Source organism: Ursus americanus, chromosome 8, assembly GCF_024610735.1.
Source record: "Ursus americanus isolate L20-20 chromosome 8, mUrsAme1.1.p, whole genome shotgun sequence".
Lineage (NCBI taxonomy): Eukaryota > Metazoa > Chordata > Mammalia > Carnivora > Ursidae > Ursus > Ursus americanus.
In genome coordinates this window covers 45,220,475-45,238,497 of record NC_142134.1, presented here as the reverse complement: position 1 = coordinate 45,238,497, position 18,023 = coordinate 45,220,475, and the positions used below count along the sequence as shown (strand labels likewise).

General features: G+C 40.5%; 1 protein-coding gene across 1 annotated transcript in view; it reads right to left on the bottom strand.

Annotated features, from left to right (window-relative positions):
- Positions 1 to 18,023, bottom strand: part of TEC (tec protein tyrosine kinase) — a 131,496-nt gene that overhangs the window by 20,556 nt on the left and 92,917 nt on the right. Inside the window, exons 3-8 of the mRNA XM_045815928.2 lie at positions 11,936 to 12,040; positions 10,100 to 10,181; positions 9,310 to 9,438; positions 7,556 to 7,596; positions 6,430 to 6,605; positions 2,677 to 2,742 (exon numbers count right to left, since the gene is read on the bottom strand). Of these exons, the coding sequence (XP_045671884.2) occupies positions 2,677 to 2,742; positions 6,430 to 6,605; positions 7,556 to 7,596; positions 9,310 to 9,438; positions 10,100 to 10,181; positions 11,936 to 12,040 (599 nt within the window). The remainder of the gene's footprint in view (positions 1 to 2,676; positions 2,743 to 6,429; positions 6,606 to 7,555; positions 7,597 to 9,309; positions 9,439 to 10,099; positions 10,182 to 11,935; positions 12,041 to 18,023) is intronic.

Here is an 18,023-nt window from a genome sequence, read left to right as displayed (position 1 = left end):
TCCCGGTGGTGAGCAGGGCGCAGGGGCAGATGCCAGCCCACAGACAGCTCCCCTAGCCTGCCACAGAAATGCCTCTGGGAGAGAGAGTTAGTCAGCCCCCCTTGATGAAGGAACTCACTCAACATGTAAAAAGAATGGCCTGAGATTTGCAAGTAACTTGTCAGTCCCTCTTCAGATATCAAAACCCAATGGGAATGAGGTTTTCAGATTGGCTAGTTCTTTCAAAACACTTCACAGTGGTGTCTGAATAGAGAAGAGAAGGAGATCTGGGGATACTCAGTCTTTTCTGGAAAGTTCAGATGCTGGCCAAGCTTCTTGAGAAGGATGGGTTGAGTAAATCACAAAGGGAAGACAACCAGTGTAAATGAGGGCAAAACAGAAACCAGCCAACAAGCTATAAATCTTTGCTACTTCTCTAATTGGACCCTTTCCTCCTGAACCACCCACTCAAAAGCCTTATCCTAGACTTTGCCCTGTTCTAAAGGCCCTTTCATGTCAGTCACCTCCTTCCTTTAACATTTTTCCATCAAGAACATGTCCTGACCATCACCACGATCCCACTTTTTTTCCTGCAGCAGCTCCTCTGAGCCTCTCCACCTCAAGCTGTTACCTGGGTGTGGAGGTCAGAACTAGATTCTGATAGTGCTGGGAGCCTCGGGCCTGGTATTCCTGAGTCCAGCCCTGTGGACAGTCTGTTGCCTGGGACTCCTAGGCCCAAACAAACAGCAGGAGAACTCTTGATTCAATAGCTGGCAAAAGGCTTTTTAGCCGTGGGGACATTTAAGATGTGTTATAGCATGGGCTATAAGACAAATCTTGGCATGGGAAAACAGTGGGAGAAAAGGGGCATCTCTGATGGTCTACACTGAGAAGAGGTTTCATCTTTCTCATTGGGCTATGCATGGCCCATGTCATGTGGAATTCCTGACCCTGGGCAGAGGACTGGGGGATTCCCATGCCAGAGACCATACACAGCAAATTCACTGAGTCACACAGAGGAAGAGGACAGTCCCTTACAAGAGAGGAAATTTCCAAACAAAGATAAATCTAAAAAAACTCATGGCAATGAATCATAGCCTTCATAAAATTCTTATTTGTAATCCCATGAGTCAGGGAGTTCTCACAGTTAAATAAGGATTATCTGGCTTCTAAGCACAGTCCTCCCCAAATCATCAGTTAGGTCTCAGATCACTTTAAAATTGGTCCAAGTTTTCCCTGTTCAGCACCTTCCCTAATTCCAAGGATTTTGCTACATTTTCCTAAAATTTATTTAAGAACAGAAACACCATTTATTTTACATATTTTTTATACCCTTACCTATTTCTAAAACAACTTTCAGGGAATCACATCACTGACTGCTATTAATCTTTTTCTAGATTTTAAGGTACACTCACATTACAGAAAGTGATATGGACAGAGGAGACAGGTTTTTGCTGTTGGTGGTGGTGATGGTGGTGGTGTTTTTAAATAAGTGAATGAAGCATCAGAGTGACCACCTCAGAATGATCACAAAAGTCTATTTGGTATATATATGAGCCTCTCATTAAAACCTGGCCACTCACTGCTAGTGAGCATAAAAATAGTATGCCCATTGCCTTCTCTGGAAAGCAATTTGACAGCATGCATTAGGAGTCTTAACAAGTTCATAACTAGCCTTTAGCCCGGTCCGTCAATTTTTAGAGATCTAGTTTAAGATAATAACCAGAAAGAGGTCATCCCAGTTACCATTATATAGCAAAGACGCTAAACACCATAATGCCGTACAAATAAGGAAATGGTTATATAAATTATTGCACATCCATATGCCATGTGCCTGGTTGTACCCACTAAGGCCTAGCACAGTGCCTCACACACGCTAAGATCTCAGTAAATATTTGATGAGTTTATGACTGGATGAAATATAATGCAGTTATGAAAATGTTCTGAAGTGTATCTAGTGGCATGAGGAAAACTCACACTCACAATCTACTGGGAAGTAGAATAAAGAGTATACAACACATTCACAGTATGATTCATTCCTTAAAAAATAGTAAAAAAAAAAAATGAACTGAAATGCTAATGTTAACAGAGGTCAACTCTAGTTGATTTATGAGTAATTTTTCTCATTAACATATTTCGTATCTTCAAACAATTTTAAAAACAGCAATCATATATTGCTATTATAACTAGAAAAAAGAAACTGTTTTTAAGATTTTATTTTTTTTTTAAAGATTTTACTTATTTATTTGACAGAGAGAGAGAGCACAAGCAGGAAGAGGGGCAGGCATAGGGAGTGGGAGAGGCAAGCGCCCTGCTCAGCAGGAATCCCAGTGTGGGGCTCGATCCCAGGACCCTGAGATCATGACCTGAGCTGAAGGCAGATGCTTAACCAACCGAGCCACCCAGGTGCCCCTGTATTCTGACTTCGTGAATGATCGAACAGTAATCTGTATTTCAATGTCAGCTAAGCTGTGATTTGTTTAAAATCAGTTCAATTGTTTTTGCCTGTGTAATTCCATGCATACATAGTACCCTCAGGTAATGTGTACTGTAGAAACTAATTCTCACAACATCTTTTATCACTGTAGACAACTGAGTTAATGAAAGATACCCATTAATCTCCAAAATGCCTTACATAATTAGGAAAATGAAAACATTTTTTGGTTCTTCACATTCACAAAATAATCATTTACTTACTCATATTGGTCTAAGTTGTTTGATTTCTTTCCTGTTACATAATTACTTGGGATATATCCTTCACTCCTGGAAAGAAGGAAAATACTTTAGGTAAACTGAAATTATTTTACTGAGAGGTTATTTAAAAAAATTACTGCCTTTATGAAATGATTAAAGCATTACATTGCCTAAAGCTTTAAGAAAAACTAGTCGACCCCCAATAATTCAATATATCTATAGCATTTGATACTTTACAAAGAACTTCCTCATTTGAGCTTCCCTGAAATTCTGATGTAGTCAGGCACTACTGTCCCCATTTCCTGGTGGGGAAACCAAGGCTTGGAAAGATTACGGGACTTTCTCCAGGTCCCAAAGCTAGCCAGTAACAGGGTCAGAACTTAAAATCTGAACTTGTGACTAGGTTCACAGCCCTTCCTAATATTCCATGATGCTTCTCTTGAATTCACGATTTCTTGGGATGTTTGAAAGAAATCACGGTTTCAGAAAAGTTAAAGTAACAGATAAAAACACCCATCTTGCCAACACTCCAACAGTCCATGTAGAGCACTGTTTCACAGACGGTAGTCCCTAACCTCTGCCTTGGCATCATCTGGGACACTTGCTAAAAAGGTAAATTCTTGAGTCACACCCCAAGAGAACTAGATGAGAAGGCCTACATGAGGCCAAGGAAACTTCAGTTTTACCCCAGATGACTCTTACACACATTATAGTTGAAGAAGCCCTCATACTTGAAATTTGCTAGAGAAAATCTCAAATGCTCACAAACAAAAAGGAAAGTATGTCAAATGAGGGCTCTTTTCATTTGATTGTGGAAATCATTTCACAATGCATACATACATCAAAACATCATGTTACACCTTAAATATATGTAATTTTTATTTGTCAGTCATACTTCAATAAAACTTAAAATTTTTAAAAATAAAAAACGAAGCAATCATAATAATTAGAATCTTAGTAGGAGTCAAGATTTTCAGTGTAAGATAAAAGACATGCATGTATAAAATTTTTAAAAATTGAGTAAAATCCTTGTAACCTTAAATTTGAATTTGAACTATTAGTAGGAACTCATAATACACACAAACCCATACAAGTACATATATTAGTTCTGTTGCACTGAGAAAGGCCTAGGAACAATGACAATCTGGGAGTAATTAGAAGCCTAGCATTCCAATTGTTGTCCAAACACTATCTCACTAAAAGGAGCCAGCATTCCTTGATAAAATGGCACATTGAAGGTTTGGCCAGGAAAAATACCAGATGAATTTGAGCAGTCTTTTGACCCAGAAAGCAAGGAAACTGAGAAAGATTGAAGAGGTCCCAACCCAAACCAGCTAGCACTGGCCTAAGATGGGTCAATTTAATCAAAAAGAATAATGACCACAATGGTTGCAATGTGCATCCATAATAACCCTTAAAACAATTACCGGTTACCATTGCAATCACTAGAGGAGGCTCAGTCATCAGCCCATCATTCTGAAAATTGGTAAAAGGAAAAAATCAAACATTTCTCTTGCTTTTGCTGCACAAACTAAATAAACTGGTTGATGAGGCAGTTCTTCTCTAGAGAATTAATAAATGCAGACGGAATGACAGAGTTCGAAAATCACCATTTTACAATCCCTGGTGAAGTAATGGATCTAAGCAGTAATCACTAAGGAATGCCAAAATCATTAGGTGAAACCCTGATGAAGAACTTTATCATCACCTGGACCACTGAGCAATCTTCACATCATTAGAAGGGGGACAACCAGCTATCAACTTCTAATGTGATCAAGGCTCTAGATTACAATTTACAGGAAATATAGGACACCGAGACAAATTAAATGATACCATGTGAAAGCAATTAGCTTAATCTAGATCATGGCTCATTTTGGAGGGTAAATGACCTGGTTTCATCAATAAATCAAAAATGGAAGAAAAAAAAAGTAGAAGGACGGGGACTGTTGTAGAATAAGAGACATATCAGCCAAGCCAAAATGCAATATGTGGACCTTATTTTAATCTTAATTAAACTGCATCAATACATCTTAGAGCTAGTCAGGGGAAAATGAAATTATGTAATCAGTATCATCCTCAGACCTTGAGCAGAGGGGCCCCTGCTGACCTCACACTTTCAAGAGCATGCTAAAGTCCATGTTTCCTCAGCCCTCTTCTAGACCATCATCTGGGTAACTAGGACCCCAAAATTCTCTGTCCATTGCTAAGGCCAACACAGACCTTTCCACCTTACACTCTGAAAAGCAAATTATGCTGGTTATGTGCAACTCCTTCTAGCCCAGTCCAAGGGGTGGCCAAGTTGGGGAGTGGCTTCTGCAAGCGATATGGACAGAGCTTGGACGTATGGCTGGGAGATCCACATGGTACATGTGGAATGGAGCTGGAGTAGAAGGGAATAGGGAAGGAAAAGACCCCAGAGAGCCAGTCCTCATGCACTGTCACACTTTGGCATGGGACTCTAATTCAAACCTTGCTTCCTTGTCATTTTGAAGGGACATTTGTTAAGTTAGAGCATAAATATTATTTTATTTACCAGTTTGTCAGCTTGACTTAGGCTTCAAAATATTTAGATAAATGATATGTGGGCTTTCATTTATACTCTTCCTCCAGTCCTGAAAATGTTAGGAGAAAGTCTACAGATGGTATTTTTTTATTATTATTAAGTATGATAGTGACATAGCAGTTGTTTAGAAACATCTTTAGTAGTCAGACTCAGGGGTAAAATGACAGAGTGATTTGAATTTACTTTTAAATACTCTAAAAAAAAAAATTGGGGAGGATTGGTAAATCAGTCCAGAAGTGAAGTGAGGACTAGAGAACTGGGACTGGGGGATGGGCCAAGGAGGTGAGAAAGCAGATTTGGAGGGAAGGTGCTCTGGCCAGGACAAAAAGCCCTCCTTTTCTTATCCACAGGAACTCAGAATATAAACAGGTTATATTTCAGAGGTAAACACAGGATATAGTTTCTTTAATGAAACCCAAAAGATAATCATCCCCTATGCTTATCCATATTTACTCATCACTTACCAAATAATAAAGTTGAAAGGACAGTTCCTTTAAATCCAAAATTATCTTGTATAAATAATGTTTTAAGAAAAATTTTTTTTTAGATTTTATTATTTGAGAGAGGAAGAGCATGTGCATGCGAGTCGGGAGGGGGAAGGGCAGAGGGAGAGGGAAGGGAAAGAATCTCAAACTCCATACTGAGTGCAGATCCCGACACAGGGCTTGATCCCACAACCCTGGGATCATGACTTGAGCCAAAACCACGAGTCAGATGCTTAACAAACTGAGCCACCCAGGTGCCTCATTTAAAAAATTCTTGCGTTTATATGTATATATGTATTTTGTACATACATTTTATACATATATACACATACGTGTATGTGTGCGTGTGCCCATGCACTCACACACACACACATTCTCTTTCTTAGAAAAGTGTAAGATTACTTACCTCAGGGGAAAGAAACTTAAAATGTCATTCTCCCAAGATCAAAATAATCTAATTAAACATATAATGAATGAGAAAGAGACCAATGTAATGCATTCTAATTTCTGGAAAGAAGTGGTTGATCCATTTACATTTATTGAGTCATTACTAAGAATACATCGTGTTACTGCAAAGTCATAATGTGTACTTTCATTTACTGTTGACTGAACTAGTCTCATTACATGATAGTTATAGACGATCCTCTTCTCACTCAGCACTTAACTCCCACCCACCTGCTGTGTGTCATACATAGAGGGAACACTTACCCATATTTATCTCTTGCTCTCCACCAATGAACATCATTCTTTTCTAATATAATATACTCTTTGCCTCTCTCTAATCTGAGATCATGTGCCTCTGTTGCTTGGAAATCATACATGGCTACAACGATTTCTTCACTATTGTCTTCTTCTTCGGGTGGAATTGGTGGGGGAGGCCTTCGCTAAGAAAAGGAGATAACATACGAAAATGAAGTCATTCTGTTGAAACTGGATGTGAAGCAAAACACTAAATGACTCACGCACCACCAGAGAATAAAGCTGAAACCTCAAGTCTACCTAATATAATCTGGGGAACCCTCCCGTGACTTTGATGGTATTGGGGCTACTGGACCTTTCACTGGTTTCAGAATATAGGACATGAGCTAAAACCCTCTTTAAACATCAAAAAGCCTCTGCTCGGTGTCAGGGCTAGCCTTCCAGGGACAGCTATGGAAAATACATGAGTAGAAACCAGAGGACTAGAGATGGACCCACCATTCTAATGGCCTACAAAGGGGAAAAGGCCCACTAGGGATTGAGTCTTTTATCAGGTCTCCTCTCAATCAGAGCAATTTGTACTTCTTTGTGCCTACTATGTGCAAGGCATGCACTTAGTACCTAACACACTTTTTCTCATTTATTCTTAATACTGATCCTATGAAATAGAGTATAGAATTCCCATTTTACAACTCAGGAAACAATGGTTTAAGTAATCCACCCAAAGTCACTTGTACCAGATTCACACTGGATTGGGTATTATGTGGATCCCAAGTACATGTGTTTCTGTTTCCAACCATATACCCCACTCTTCAAAGGCATATCATTAAATCACTGAAGTCACTTTTTTGTCATAATACTGTGGTCTTAAGACTGAAATAGTCCTTTAATATTCCTTTAAAGTCCCACACTTTTTCTACAATTCTTAAGGCCAAAATATAAGCAAAATGCCAGATGAAGAGAGGGCCCCAGTGCTAATCTCTGGTATAATTAAATTAATATTATTTGATACCAAAAAAAAATCTTTAGCATATCTCTTTCTGATATGATATGGTGGGGAAAAGGGGGCAGAATCATGTGAATGAATATAAACTTATTAAACTGCAAATATTTACAAAAGGTAAAGACCATCTACCTTCTTTGTTTCTGGTGCTGGAGGTAGTGCTTTTTTTATACCTGAAAATGACAACAAAAACAGGTCAAAATGCCATCTACCAATGATTGACAATTTTAACAAAACGTGAAAAACACATAGATGAGAAATCCACTTGGACTCTCTCACTCTGGTGCATGTTGCTTGTATCACTCTTTCAGAGAAGAATTTAAAATGTTATCGAAGCTGGTTTGTTTTCTGTCTTCCTGAACAGATGACAAATGCCAGAGGGATTGGGGCCATGTCTTATTCCTGGTAAACAAATGAGACTACAACAAACTAAAAACCTTCCGCTTGGCAAAGGAAACGATCAACAAAATGAAAAGGCAGCCTCTAGAGAAGGAGAAAAGACTTACAAATCACATATCTGATAAGGGGTTAATATCCAAAATATAGAAGGAATTCATATAATCAATAGCCAAAAAACTGAAATAACTCAATTAAAAATGTTGCAAAGGACCTGATTAGACACGTTTCCAAAGAAGACATTCAGATGGCCAACAGGTACATTAAGAGGGGATCAATATCACTCATCATCAGGAAAATGCAAATCAAAACCACAATGAGATATCACCTCATACTTGTCCAAATGACTTATCAAAAACACAAGATGTAACAAATGCTGGGAGGGTGTGGAGAAAAGGGAAGCCTCGTGCACTGTTGCTGGGAATGCAACCACTGTGGAACACAGTATGGAAGTTCCTCAAGAAATTAAAAATAGATCTACCATATGACTCAGCAATCCCACTTCCGGGTATATACACGGAGGGAAGGAAAGCAGTACCTTGAAGAGAGAGCTGCACTTCCATATTCACAGCAGCATTATTCACAATAGCCAAGGTATGAAAACAACTTAAATGTCCATCAACAGATGAACGGATAAAGAAAATGTAGTGTGTGATATATATATAAAATGGAATATTATCCTGCCTTTAAAAAGAAGGAAATCCTGCCATGTGCAACAACACGGATGAACCTGGAGGGCATTGTACTAAGTGAAATAAGCCAGGCAGATAAAAAGATGAATACCACATGGTATCACTTACATATAGAATTTAAACTAAAAAGAAAAGTCGAACTCATAGTAACGGAGAGGAGAAAAAGTGGTTGCCAGGAGTTGGACGTTGGGGGCAGGGAGATAGAGATGTCGGCAGAGGGTACAAATTTCTACTCACAAGATGAATAAAGCCTGAGGGCTAATGTATACCATGGTGACTCCGACTGATAACACTGTAATGTGTAACTGAAAATGCCTAAGAGAGAACTTAAATATTCTCACACACACACACGAAGGTAAACATGTGAGGTAATGGATGTCTTAACTAACTCCATGGGAAGAATCCTTTCACAGTGCGTAAGTATACCAAATCATCACACTGTACACTTTAAACACCTTACAATTTTATTTGCCAATTATACCTCAATAAAGCTGAAAAGAAAAAAGCTGCTGATAGTGCCACATTAAGCTCATGCTTTTAATAGAGTCATTTTGAGCAGGCTTCCATACTGTGATAAAAGCTCTTGAAAATAGACCTTTTGATTCCACGAGCTGGCCCCACTGCTAAATAAACATAATTATTCACACAAAATACGCCCACCCTACATTTACACAGTGCTAGAAGGTGTAAAGGTCATAGTTAACCAACATCAAAATCAAAACCAAGTCACTTTCACACCATACCAACAGTACGTCTATCCGGTACATAACATAATTATAAAATAAAATAAACACTTACTACTCTCAAAAAGGTTATATTTTTCGCATCCAGGTGCTAATTTTTCAGTCTGTCTGCAACACTGATAACTTCCGTCTGCCCAAAATTTAGGATGATATTTAATCATAATATTATTGTTGTTCTTTATTTCTGTAATTAATAGACACATTAAATTATTAGTGAGATAAAATAGATGACAGGACGTTTTGTAGGTAACACTGTCGATCATTCTTTATTTCTCAGATGCTATGTTTATTATGAAAACACCTTCATCACATCATACAACCCAGCATTCAGAAAATCCATATGGTTCTCTTTCACCTTCTTATTTTGATGAAGCACCCTTGTTAGCAGAAGGGACCTCTGCTGTGCCGTGATGGATAAACACACGAGTCAGCCCACACCATTCTGTTCTGCAGAAGAAGGGATGAAGACTGCACGGTACAAATGACCCATTGAGACGCTCTACGCACGAGTCATCATCCACACCAAATGTTGACTACACAGGCCATTTCTTAGAAAATAAAATCCTGTTATCATAAAAGCCCAGGGCTTTCTCATCTTTAAATGTATTAGGCATTAAATGAAAGCATGCATTTTTTAGAAACCATGCGTATACCACTAGAAGAAATCAGATTATAAAAAAGGAAGTTGTCTTCAACATGTTTCACAACAGCAGTGTCCTCAGAGAAACACTTATTGTAGATTAAAAGATTATAAATGCAAGATACATTAGCCATATTTCTCTTCTAGTGATAACAATGTTGTATCCTAAAATTATGTACAGTTAATATTTCATTATGAGTTTTACCTTCTTTTAACTTCTTCACCCACCGGTCCCTGCTTTGTGCACTGGGTGCAAAAATGTAAAGTGTGTTAGCATCATGGACAACCTAAAACAAAACAAAAGACGGAATAGGTGAGAAATACGTAGACACGCACATCTACCTAGCACAGAGCGCTTGGTACCAGAGGCATCTATAAATGATTCTGAAATGATCAAATAAAAGTCAATCACTTTGGATCCAAAGAATCTACAATCCTTTCTTACAAAAGCAGATCTATTTCTTCATGTCTACATCAAGTGGGATACACATTTTGCAAAGGATTGTGTTTTCCTAGAAGAAAAAAATATACGGAGGCCAAGATGCTTACTAATCTTATTTCTTACAATCTAATTAACTGAAGATCCTTAAGTAAACTTGGTGTAGCAGGGATTACTCTAATGTAGCATTTTTCTGATTAATATTTTACATGAATGGACTACTTTGTCAGCATCACTGCTATCCCTGCTTTTTGCCACTATAAATAATGACAGTGGCTAACTTTATTAAACACTATCCCAACCCTATACTATGTGCTTTACAGACATTAATCGGTTAATCCTACCATGAAGGCAGCCGCATTTACATTTTACAGAGGAGGCGGCTAAGGCTGATCCCCAGCCCTTCCACTCCTGTGTAAGTCCAGAAGGCACCATTCGTACGGAACACACTGCGCATGGTGCCCCCTAATGTTGTGCTACGTAACCTGCCCATCTCATCTGGCTGGTAATCCAGGAAACCAAGATCCTGACTTTGGAGCCCAAACCGTGAGCCACAGTGCTTCTTTTAGAGGTAACTCCTAGCGAGCAATTAAAGTCTTATTCTTAGTATTTTTTTTTAAAGATTTTATTTATTTATTTGACAGAGATAGAGACAGCCAGCGAGAGAGGGAACACAAGCAGGGGGAGTGGGAGAGGAAGAAGCAGGCTCATAGCGGAGGAGCCTGATGTGGGGCCCGATCCCATAACGCCGGGATCACGCCCTGAGCCGAAGGCAGACGCTTAACCGCTATGCCACCCAGGCACCCCTATTCTTAGTATTTTTAATATTAGTAATAAAATTCAGCCTGGGAAACCAAACCAAGAATTTTGTCTTTGGTCTGTCACTTTACCTTTGATCATAGTCACAAGGCAGAAACATCTTGACTGGCTAAAAAGATACACAAGGCTAGAAACCTCCCTTCTGACACAGAAAGACAAATACTGCATGACCTCACTCTCTGTGGAATCTCAAATAGTCAAATTCATAGAAGCAGAGAATAGAGAGAGTGGTGGTTGCCAGGGACAGGGAGGAGATTTAAGTGGGGAGATGTTGGTCAGAGGGTACAAAGTTTCAGTTAAGCAACATGAATGAGTTCTGGAAATCTAATGTACAGCCTGGTGACTACAGTTAACAGTACTGTATCATATACTTGAAATTTGCTAAGAGGGTAGGGCTTAAGTGCTCACACACAGGGAGGAGAGAAAAGGAGAGGGGAGGGGAGGAGAAGGGAGGGGTGAGGGGAAGAAACAGGAGAGGAAAGGAAAGGAGAGGAGAGAAAAAAGGAAAGGAAAGGAAAAGAGAAAGCAAATGGTAATTATGTGAAGTGATGGATACATTAATCGGCCCAATTGCGATCATTTCACAATGTATATATATATCAAAACATCAAGTGTATACCTTAAGGATACACAATTCCTATGTGTCAATCGCACCTCACTAAAGCTGAAAAAAAAATTTTTTTATCAACCAACAAAGCAATGGCAGGAAACTGTAATGTCAAATAGTAAGCATGACTAAACGCCCAGAATTATACTGTGGCAAAAAAAATCATGCCAGCTTACCTGAAATGGATATTTATTTTGGCAGGGAATAACACCCTCATCATTCTTCACTATTTCCACACACTTGATTTTTGAAACATCAATAAATCCCTTTCTGTATTTTTTCTGTTAAAAGAAAAACAAAGGGAGAACCATCTCAATCATAACAAGAAAAAATGTTATTAATAGAAATATTTGTTAATGAAATCACTGATTTAAAATATTATAATTTTCTTAATAATTACCTAAATTACATCTCCATTTATTGTCAAAACTGTTCAAAATACTAACATTGTGAAATTGTAATAAAATAATATTATATAAAAATAATTATTTCTGTTTATTTCTAAAGATGAAATTTTCCTATCCTTGCCCCTAAAACACTCTAGAACCAGAAATGGACTCCCTTTTATTGTCACCTTTCCCTTTCAGACATATATCTTTTCAACTTCTTCAACATCTTGATCACAGCACTCCATCCCCCCCCCCACCCCCTACCCACCGCCAAAAGAGCATCAAAGACCAAACCAAGCAAATTCCAGGTACTTGAGGGGCATCGAGGTGGCTCAGTCAGTACACGTCTTACTCTCGGTTTCAGCTCAAGTCATGATCTCGGAATTGTGAGATGAAGCCCCACATTGGGCTCCATGTTCAGCATGGAGTCTGCTTGAGATTCTTTCCCTCTCCCTTTCCCTCTGCCCCCGCCCCCCTGCTTGCTCTCTCTCTCTCTCTCTCAAATAAATAAAAATAATAAATAAACCTTAAAAAAAACTAAACTCCAGGTGCTTGAACACAGATGCAAACTCTAGCCAATTACTTTTTCTCCTGCAACACATGCAACTCAGGAGGATGTGAGGTGGACTTACGGTACTCACATAAAACTTCCATTCCGATTCTATTGTTGGTGTTCTACTCTACTTCTCTACTGCCCTCTCTCTTTCTGCTCAGTGCAATTCTGCCTGCAGCAATTAACTAAGGACATACCAGGACCTCCCTCTACCCTGAAGCATAGTAATCTCGTATCTATTCTTCAGAAATAAACAGAAACAATACAAAGTAGCATGTGCAAACAGAAGTTGATAAAATACACCCATTAAAAACTATTACAAACACAATGTAGAAATAAAAAATGTTTACTGAATCCACACAAAAAGCTGTATAAAGACTTAAGTTACCTTTGGGAAGAGGACAGGTAGATATTCATATGATAAAGAACAGAATGAAAAGTAGGGAAATGAAGAAAACTGCAATATTTGGGGTGCCCCAGCCACTCCCTGGCACTGGTCATTCAAAATTGCTTCATTGAATATTCTAAAATTGTCCTCTGGTCACAACCTGTGGGCCCCTATCCTGCTTCCAGGAACCTGCTCTGCGTTTTTACTGTTACCATAAGACTTGCAGACCGGCCCACTCTCCCAGACCACCCCACTCTCCCAGACCACCAACTCCCATCTGAGCTGACTAGATTATTCTGGAGGTCATTTCACCATAGTATCCTCTTTCTCTCTCTTCCCTCTCTCCCCCAACCCCTGCACGAATCCCATATATCCCTTGACAATTTTGTCAGTGACCAGTTCTATCCACACCCTCCCTATTCCTTCATACCTGGTTGCCGAAAGTCAATGATAACCCTAATTTTGTTCTCTGTGCTTCCCCAGGCCTTGAGTGCTGGTCCTCATCTCCTTTGTCTGTCTCTCACGGAGAGAACCTGGTGGCGTCCATGGAGAGCACCAGTCTTATCAGAACTACAAACCCTGGGGCACCTGGGTGGCACAGCGGTTAAGCGTCTGCCTTCGGCTCAGGGCGTGATCCCGGCGTTATGGGATCGAGCCCCACATCAGGCTCCTCTGCTATGAGCCTGCTTCTTCCTCTCCCACTCCCCCTGCCTGTGTGCCCTCTCTCGCTGGCTGTCTCTATGTCTGTTAAATAAATAAATAAAATCTTAAAAAAAAAAAAAAAGAACTACAAACCCTTCCCATTCCCTTCACCCCAACAGACGAGCTCCCTCACTTCTTTAGGGAAAAGAGAGCAGCTGTCCCACGAGCACACCCTCCAACTTCTTCCCTCTGGAGATCAAAAGCATTCCAAGATTTATCTTTTTTTCTTCTCTCTCATCCTGTCTCTTGGATAAGTTAAGGAAACTGTAGCTCAGACAGGTTAAATATATTCATCAAGAACCCCAACTGACCCCAAAGCCCAGTGGACCCTGGGATACCCCAGCTGCGAACATGTAACAGCATTAATGGAGCTAAGTCCCCAAGGGGCGGGGGGAACAAGTATTCTGAGCATGGACTAAGCCTCAGCCAGGGTAGAGAGAAGAACATTCTCCCCAGCCATGCTTCTCTGAGGAACTTCTTTCTACCTATAGACACATTCGGGCCTCTCCCATCCATACCAAGAACCCTTCTTCTGGTGCTGCTATTGCCCTCACTTTCCTCTTCCCTTCCTGAAGGAGAAGATGATTACATCCTCAGCCTTTTTTTCCTTCCCGCCCACTCCTCCTCCTTAGCCATTGCCGCCTACCTCCACCTCACCACAGCCTGCTAAGCCGGTCTCAAAAACATCACCAGCGAGCAAACCCAACAGTCTTTGCTCAATGGTCACCCACTCACACCTTTATGAAACATTTGAAAGTGCCACCACCCTCTTCTCCCTGAGTGGCCTTGACTTCAGGTCATCCTGGTTTTTCCTACTCTCCCTTGCCTTCAGTGCCCCTCAGACAACACCTGTCCTGTGTCAGCAACTGTATCAAGGAACACACGGTCAAGATCAGGGAAGCTCACTTCCTGAGCACAGAGCCCAACTGCTACGCCATTTAATCCTCACAAACTCTGGGAGGTAAACATGACCAGACACATTGTACAGAGGAAGGAACTAAAACTAAGTAACTTGGCCAAGACAGACAGTATTTATGATACAATGTTGTAAGTACAGTACATAAAAAAAGTGCTCATGGACACAGAGGAACTGAAGCTTACATGCCAATTCTAGACAGAAATTCTGATACGTGACAGGGAGGGACTGAACGGCACATGACAGGGAAGGGGTAAACAGCACATAGGAAGAAAAACACTATCCTAAACGACCTTGGTTGCCTCATATGTAAAACAGGAATAATAGCAGCTGTGAGAACTCAATGAGTTAGTATTTGCCAAGTGCTTGGAATAGTGTCTGGCCTAGAATATGCTATCTGAAAGTGTTGGCTACATAAAATAAATAATAGCAAAAACCCCAGTGTGCCTGCAGCACAGGGTGCAGGAGGAAGGATGGAAAGAGGAGCGAGGCAGCTTGTAAAGGACCTGCTGCACAGTGTGAAGAGGTCAGACAGGGCCACCCACCGTGCTCTTGGGGTCTGTGCCAGTTAATGGGTGGAAGGAATTGCCAGAGCACCATCCCCCTATTAACAAGGCACACATGTTCACTGTAGAAGCCTTAGTAAATACTAAGAGCACAAAGAGAATCAAATGACCCTTAATCTCCCAACCCTGGAGAATATCACTGTTGACATCATGGAGTTTTCCCAACATTGCTCTCGGGGGTCATTTATCACCTGTCCACTCTCTTAGCCCTTGGACAGTAGGCTGTATATGGTCTGTTTCCAAGATACCCATCTCCACCCACCACCTGCCCCTGCTATTAAATGCAGCTGTTAAATGCAGGTCAATCTATACCGGAAAATTTAGGATGGCCTGTAGCCTGGGTTGACTTATGCCCCCTAAATGCATGTTCTGGGACATACAATCTATTCATGTACCGTACTAATATGGGGTTTGCAGATAAAGGTTCAAATTTAAGCTGCTCATGCATGATTTTATCTCCCACCAACAAACACTGACCAGATACCAAGCACAGTGTTGTGTGCTGTACCTTCAAAGTTATGGAAGGGGATTGAGGATATCCCTAAGAGGAGTTCCCAATAATATATTGGGTGGAAAGAGAAGAGGGGAATGATTCAGAATCAGATAATGATGAACTCATGTGAACTCATGGTGTTTATGGAGTGGGGCAGTGACTGGACCTGGAGAAGTTGAGGAAGTTTCAGGGAGGAAGTACAACTTTGATTTGGTTTCTAAAGGATAAGTAGGAGTTTTCCTATAGAGAAAGTAGAGGAAAAAATCCAGGCAGAAGAAGCAACAAAGCACTCATTTAGGGAACAGAAAAAAATTCACTGTGGCTCAGAGTGGTTCAGGGGAAGTGTAGGAAATGACACCAAAAAGGTTCTTTGGGACCAAGTTAGGAAGGTGCCTATATGCCAGACCTCGGAGTTTGGAAGGAAGAGTGCTATACTGGGGTTTGCTTTTGAAATGGTAATTATTAATGGCAGGGTGACGAATGGTTAGAGACAGGGAGGCTAGCCAGGAGCCTGCTGCAGTCGCTCAGGTGAGGGATGATGAGGTCATGAACCCAGTCAATGGCAGTAAATCAGGTGAGGAATGCAGGGACGCCAGAACATTAGAAGAGCGAGTCCACAGAACTCTGGCATCAATTAGATAGATGTGGGGATTAAGAGAGAGGAAGGAGTTAGGAAACCTCAGGGATTTTGAGTCTGAGTGACCAGCAGGCACCAACACCATGAATCACCATAAGGAACACAGAAGAATCAGGTTTGAGACAATGTTGGGAAATGTGTTTTGAGTTGACTATTGGACAACCCACTGGAAATGTTTGGAGGGAATTGACAATATGAGGCTCGTACTCAGCAATGCTTATCACTTTCTTTATAGTAAAGAGAATTCTGCTTCTCGCAACACATATGTTGTGTATAGAGTAGAACCTTATTCTAGCCACACCTCAGGGAACCCTAGGAGGTCAGGCAAGGTCGAGGAAGAAACTTGCCACAGGGAACCCTAGGAGTTACTGAAAGAGCCATGTGCCTGCCCTCTTAACACCTGGTCTTTGCACTCTGGTGAACTAGAGTTAACAATGAGAAGGCACATAGAACATATAGTTTTTTTCTCCATTCAGACTATTTATCATTTCTTCAATAAGAACATTAGTTCATGATTACTGAAGTATGCTATACATTATTGTTACTATTGTGGCCCAAGGAGAAATATGCAAGGTCATTACATGTTTCATGTGAAGTTTCCCTTTTATTTCTACAGCCTTCACCCTGCCCACCAAACTGAAAATCACAATTAAGCCAAGACCTCACCTTACTCATATTTGAATCATCCAAGCTGAAAAATCTACCTGGCACTTAGCAGATGTTTATTAAACAGTGTCCTGAGCCAGTCTGCAAAGAAGTATGCATGACACTCTGTGTGTGGGTGTGTGTGCATGTGTGTGTGTGCATGTGTGTGTGTATGTGTGTGTGTAACACAGGATACATATCTCTCCTCTTGCATATCCTCTATATACTTTACCAAGCTTGAAAATGAGTTGTGTAATAGCCATTTTACACATTTCTAAACTATCATGAACGGGGAAACTAGATCTAGAGATGAACTATAACTTGCTTAAAACTACATAGCGACTGAATGGCAGAACTGGGAAGTAAATGCAAGAGATCCTGTCTCCCAGCAAGTCTTTCAAGGTACCCTGTTTTCCTTTAATTTCCAGATACTCAGTGTTTTAAGAATATCAGTATCAATCCTAAATTAATGAAATAACATTTTTTCTAAATGTATACAAGCACTCAGGGCTGGCCCCAGGTAAATTTGGGAAGTCAGCCATTTATCTTCAGGACACCCTGTGTCCTCCTTCTACACCCTACTCATCAGGTCTCTGAGCCCCCATTAGGCAACTCCCATTAGGCATAATTTTCCTCTGATATTGCAAATGATCTCTCCCCTTTTCCCCATCACAGCTTTTAACCCTACTGTGGCTATTCCCGGCTGCATGCCACAGAAGAAATTTGCTGGATGGATCACCCTTGCATTGCAATAAGATCTCAGGAAGGGGGCTGGAGCCGTGGAAATAGGAAGACCCTGAGTCCAGCCTCTGCTTTGCCACCTAAAGTTGTATGGCCTAGGGCAAGCTCTGTCCCCTCCCTCTCAGTTCCCTTGTCTGTAGGAATAGGACACTCTGCTAAGCTCCTAGCAGAAATAAAGATAACGCACACAGGTATTTAGCACAGTGTCTGGTATATGAAGTCACTCCCTAAATG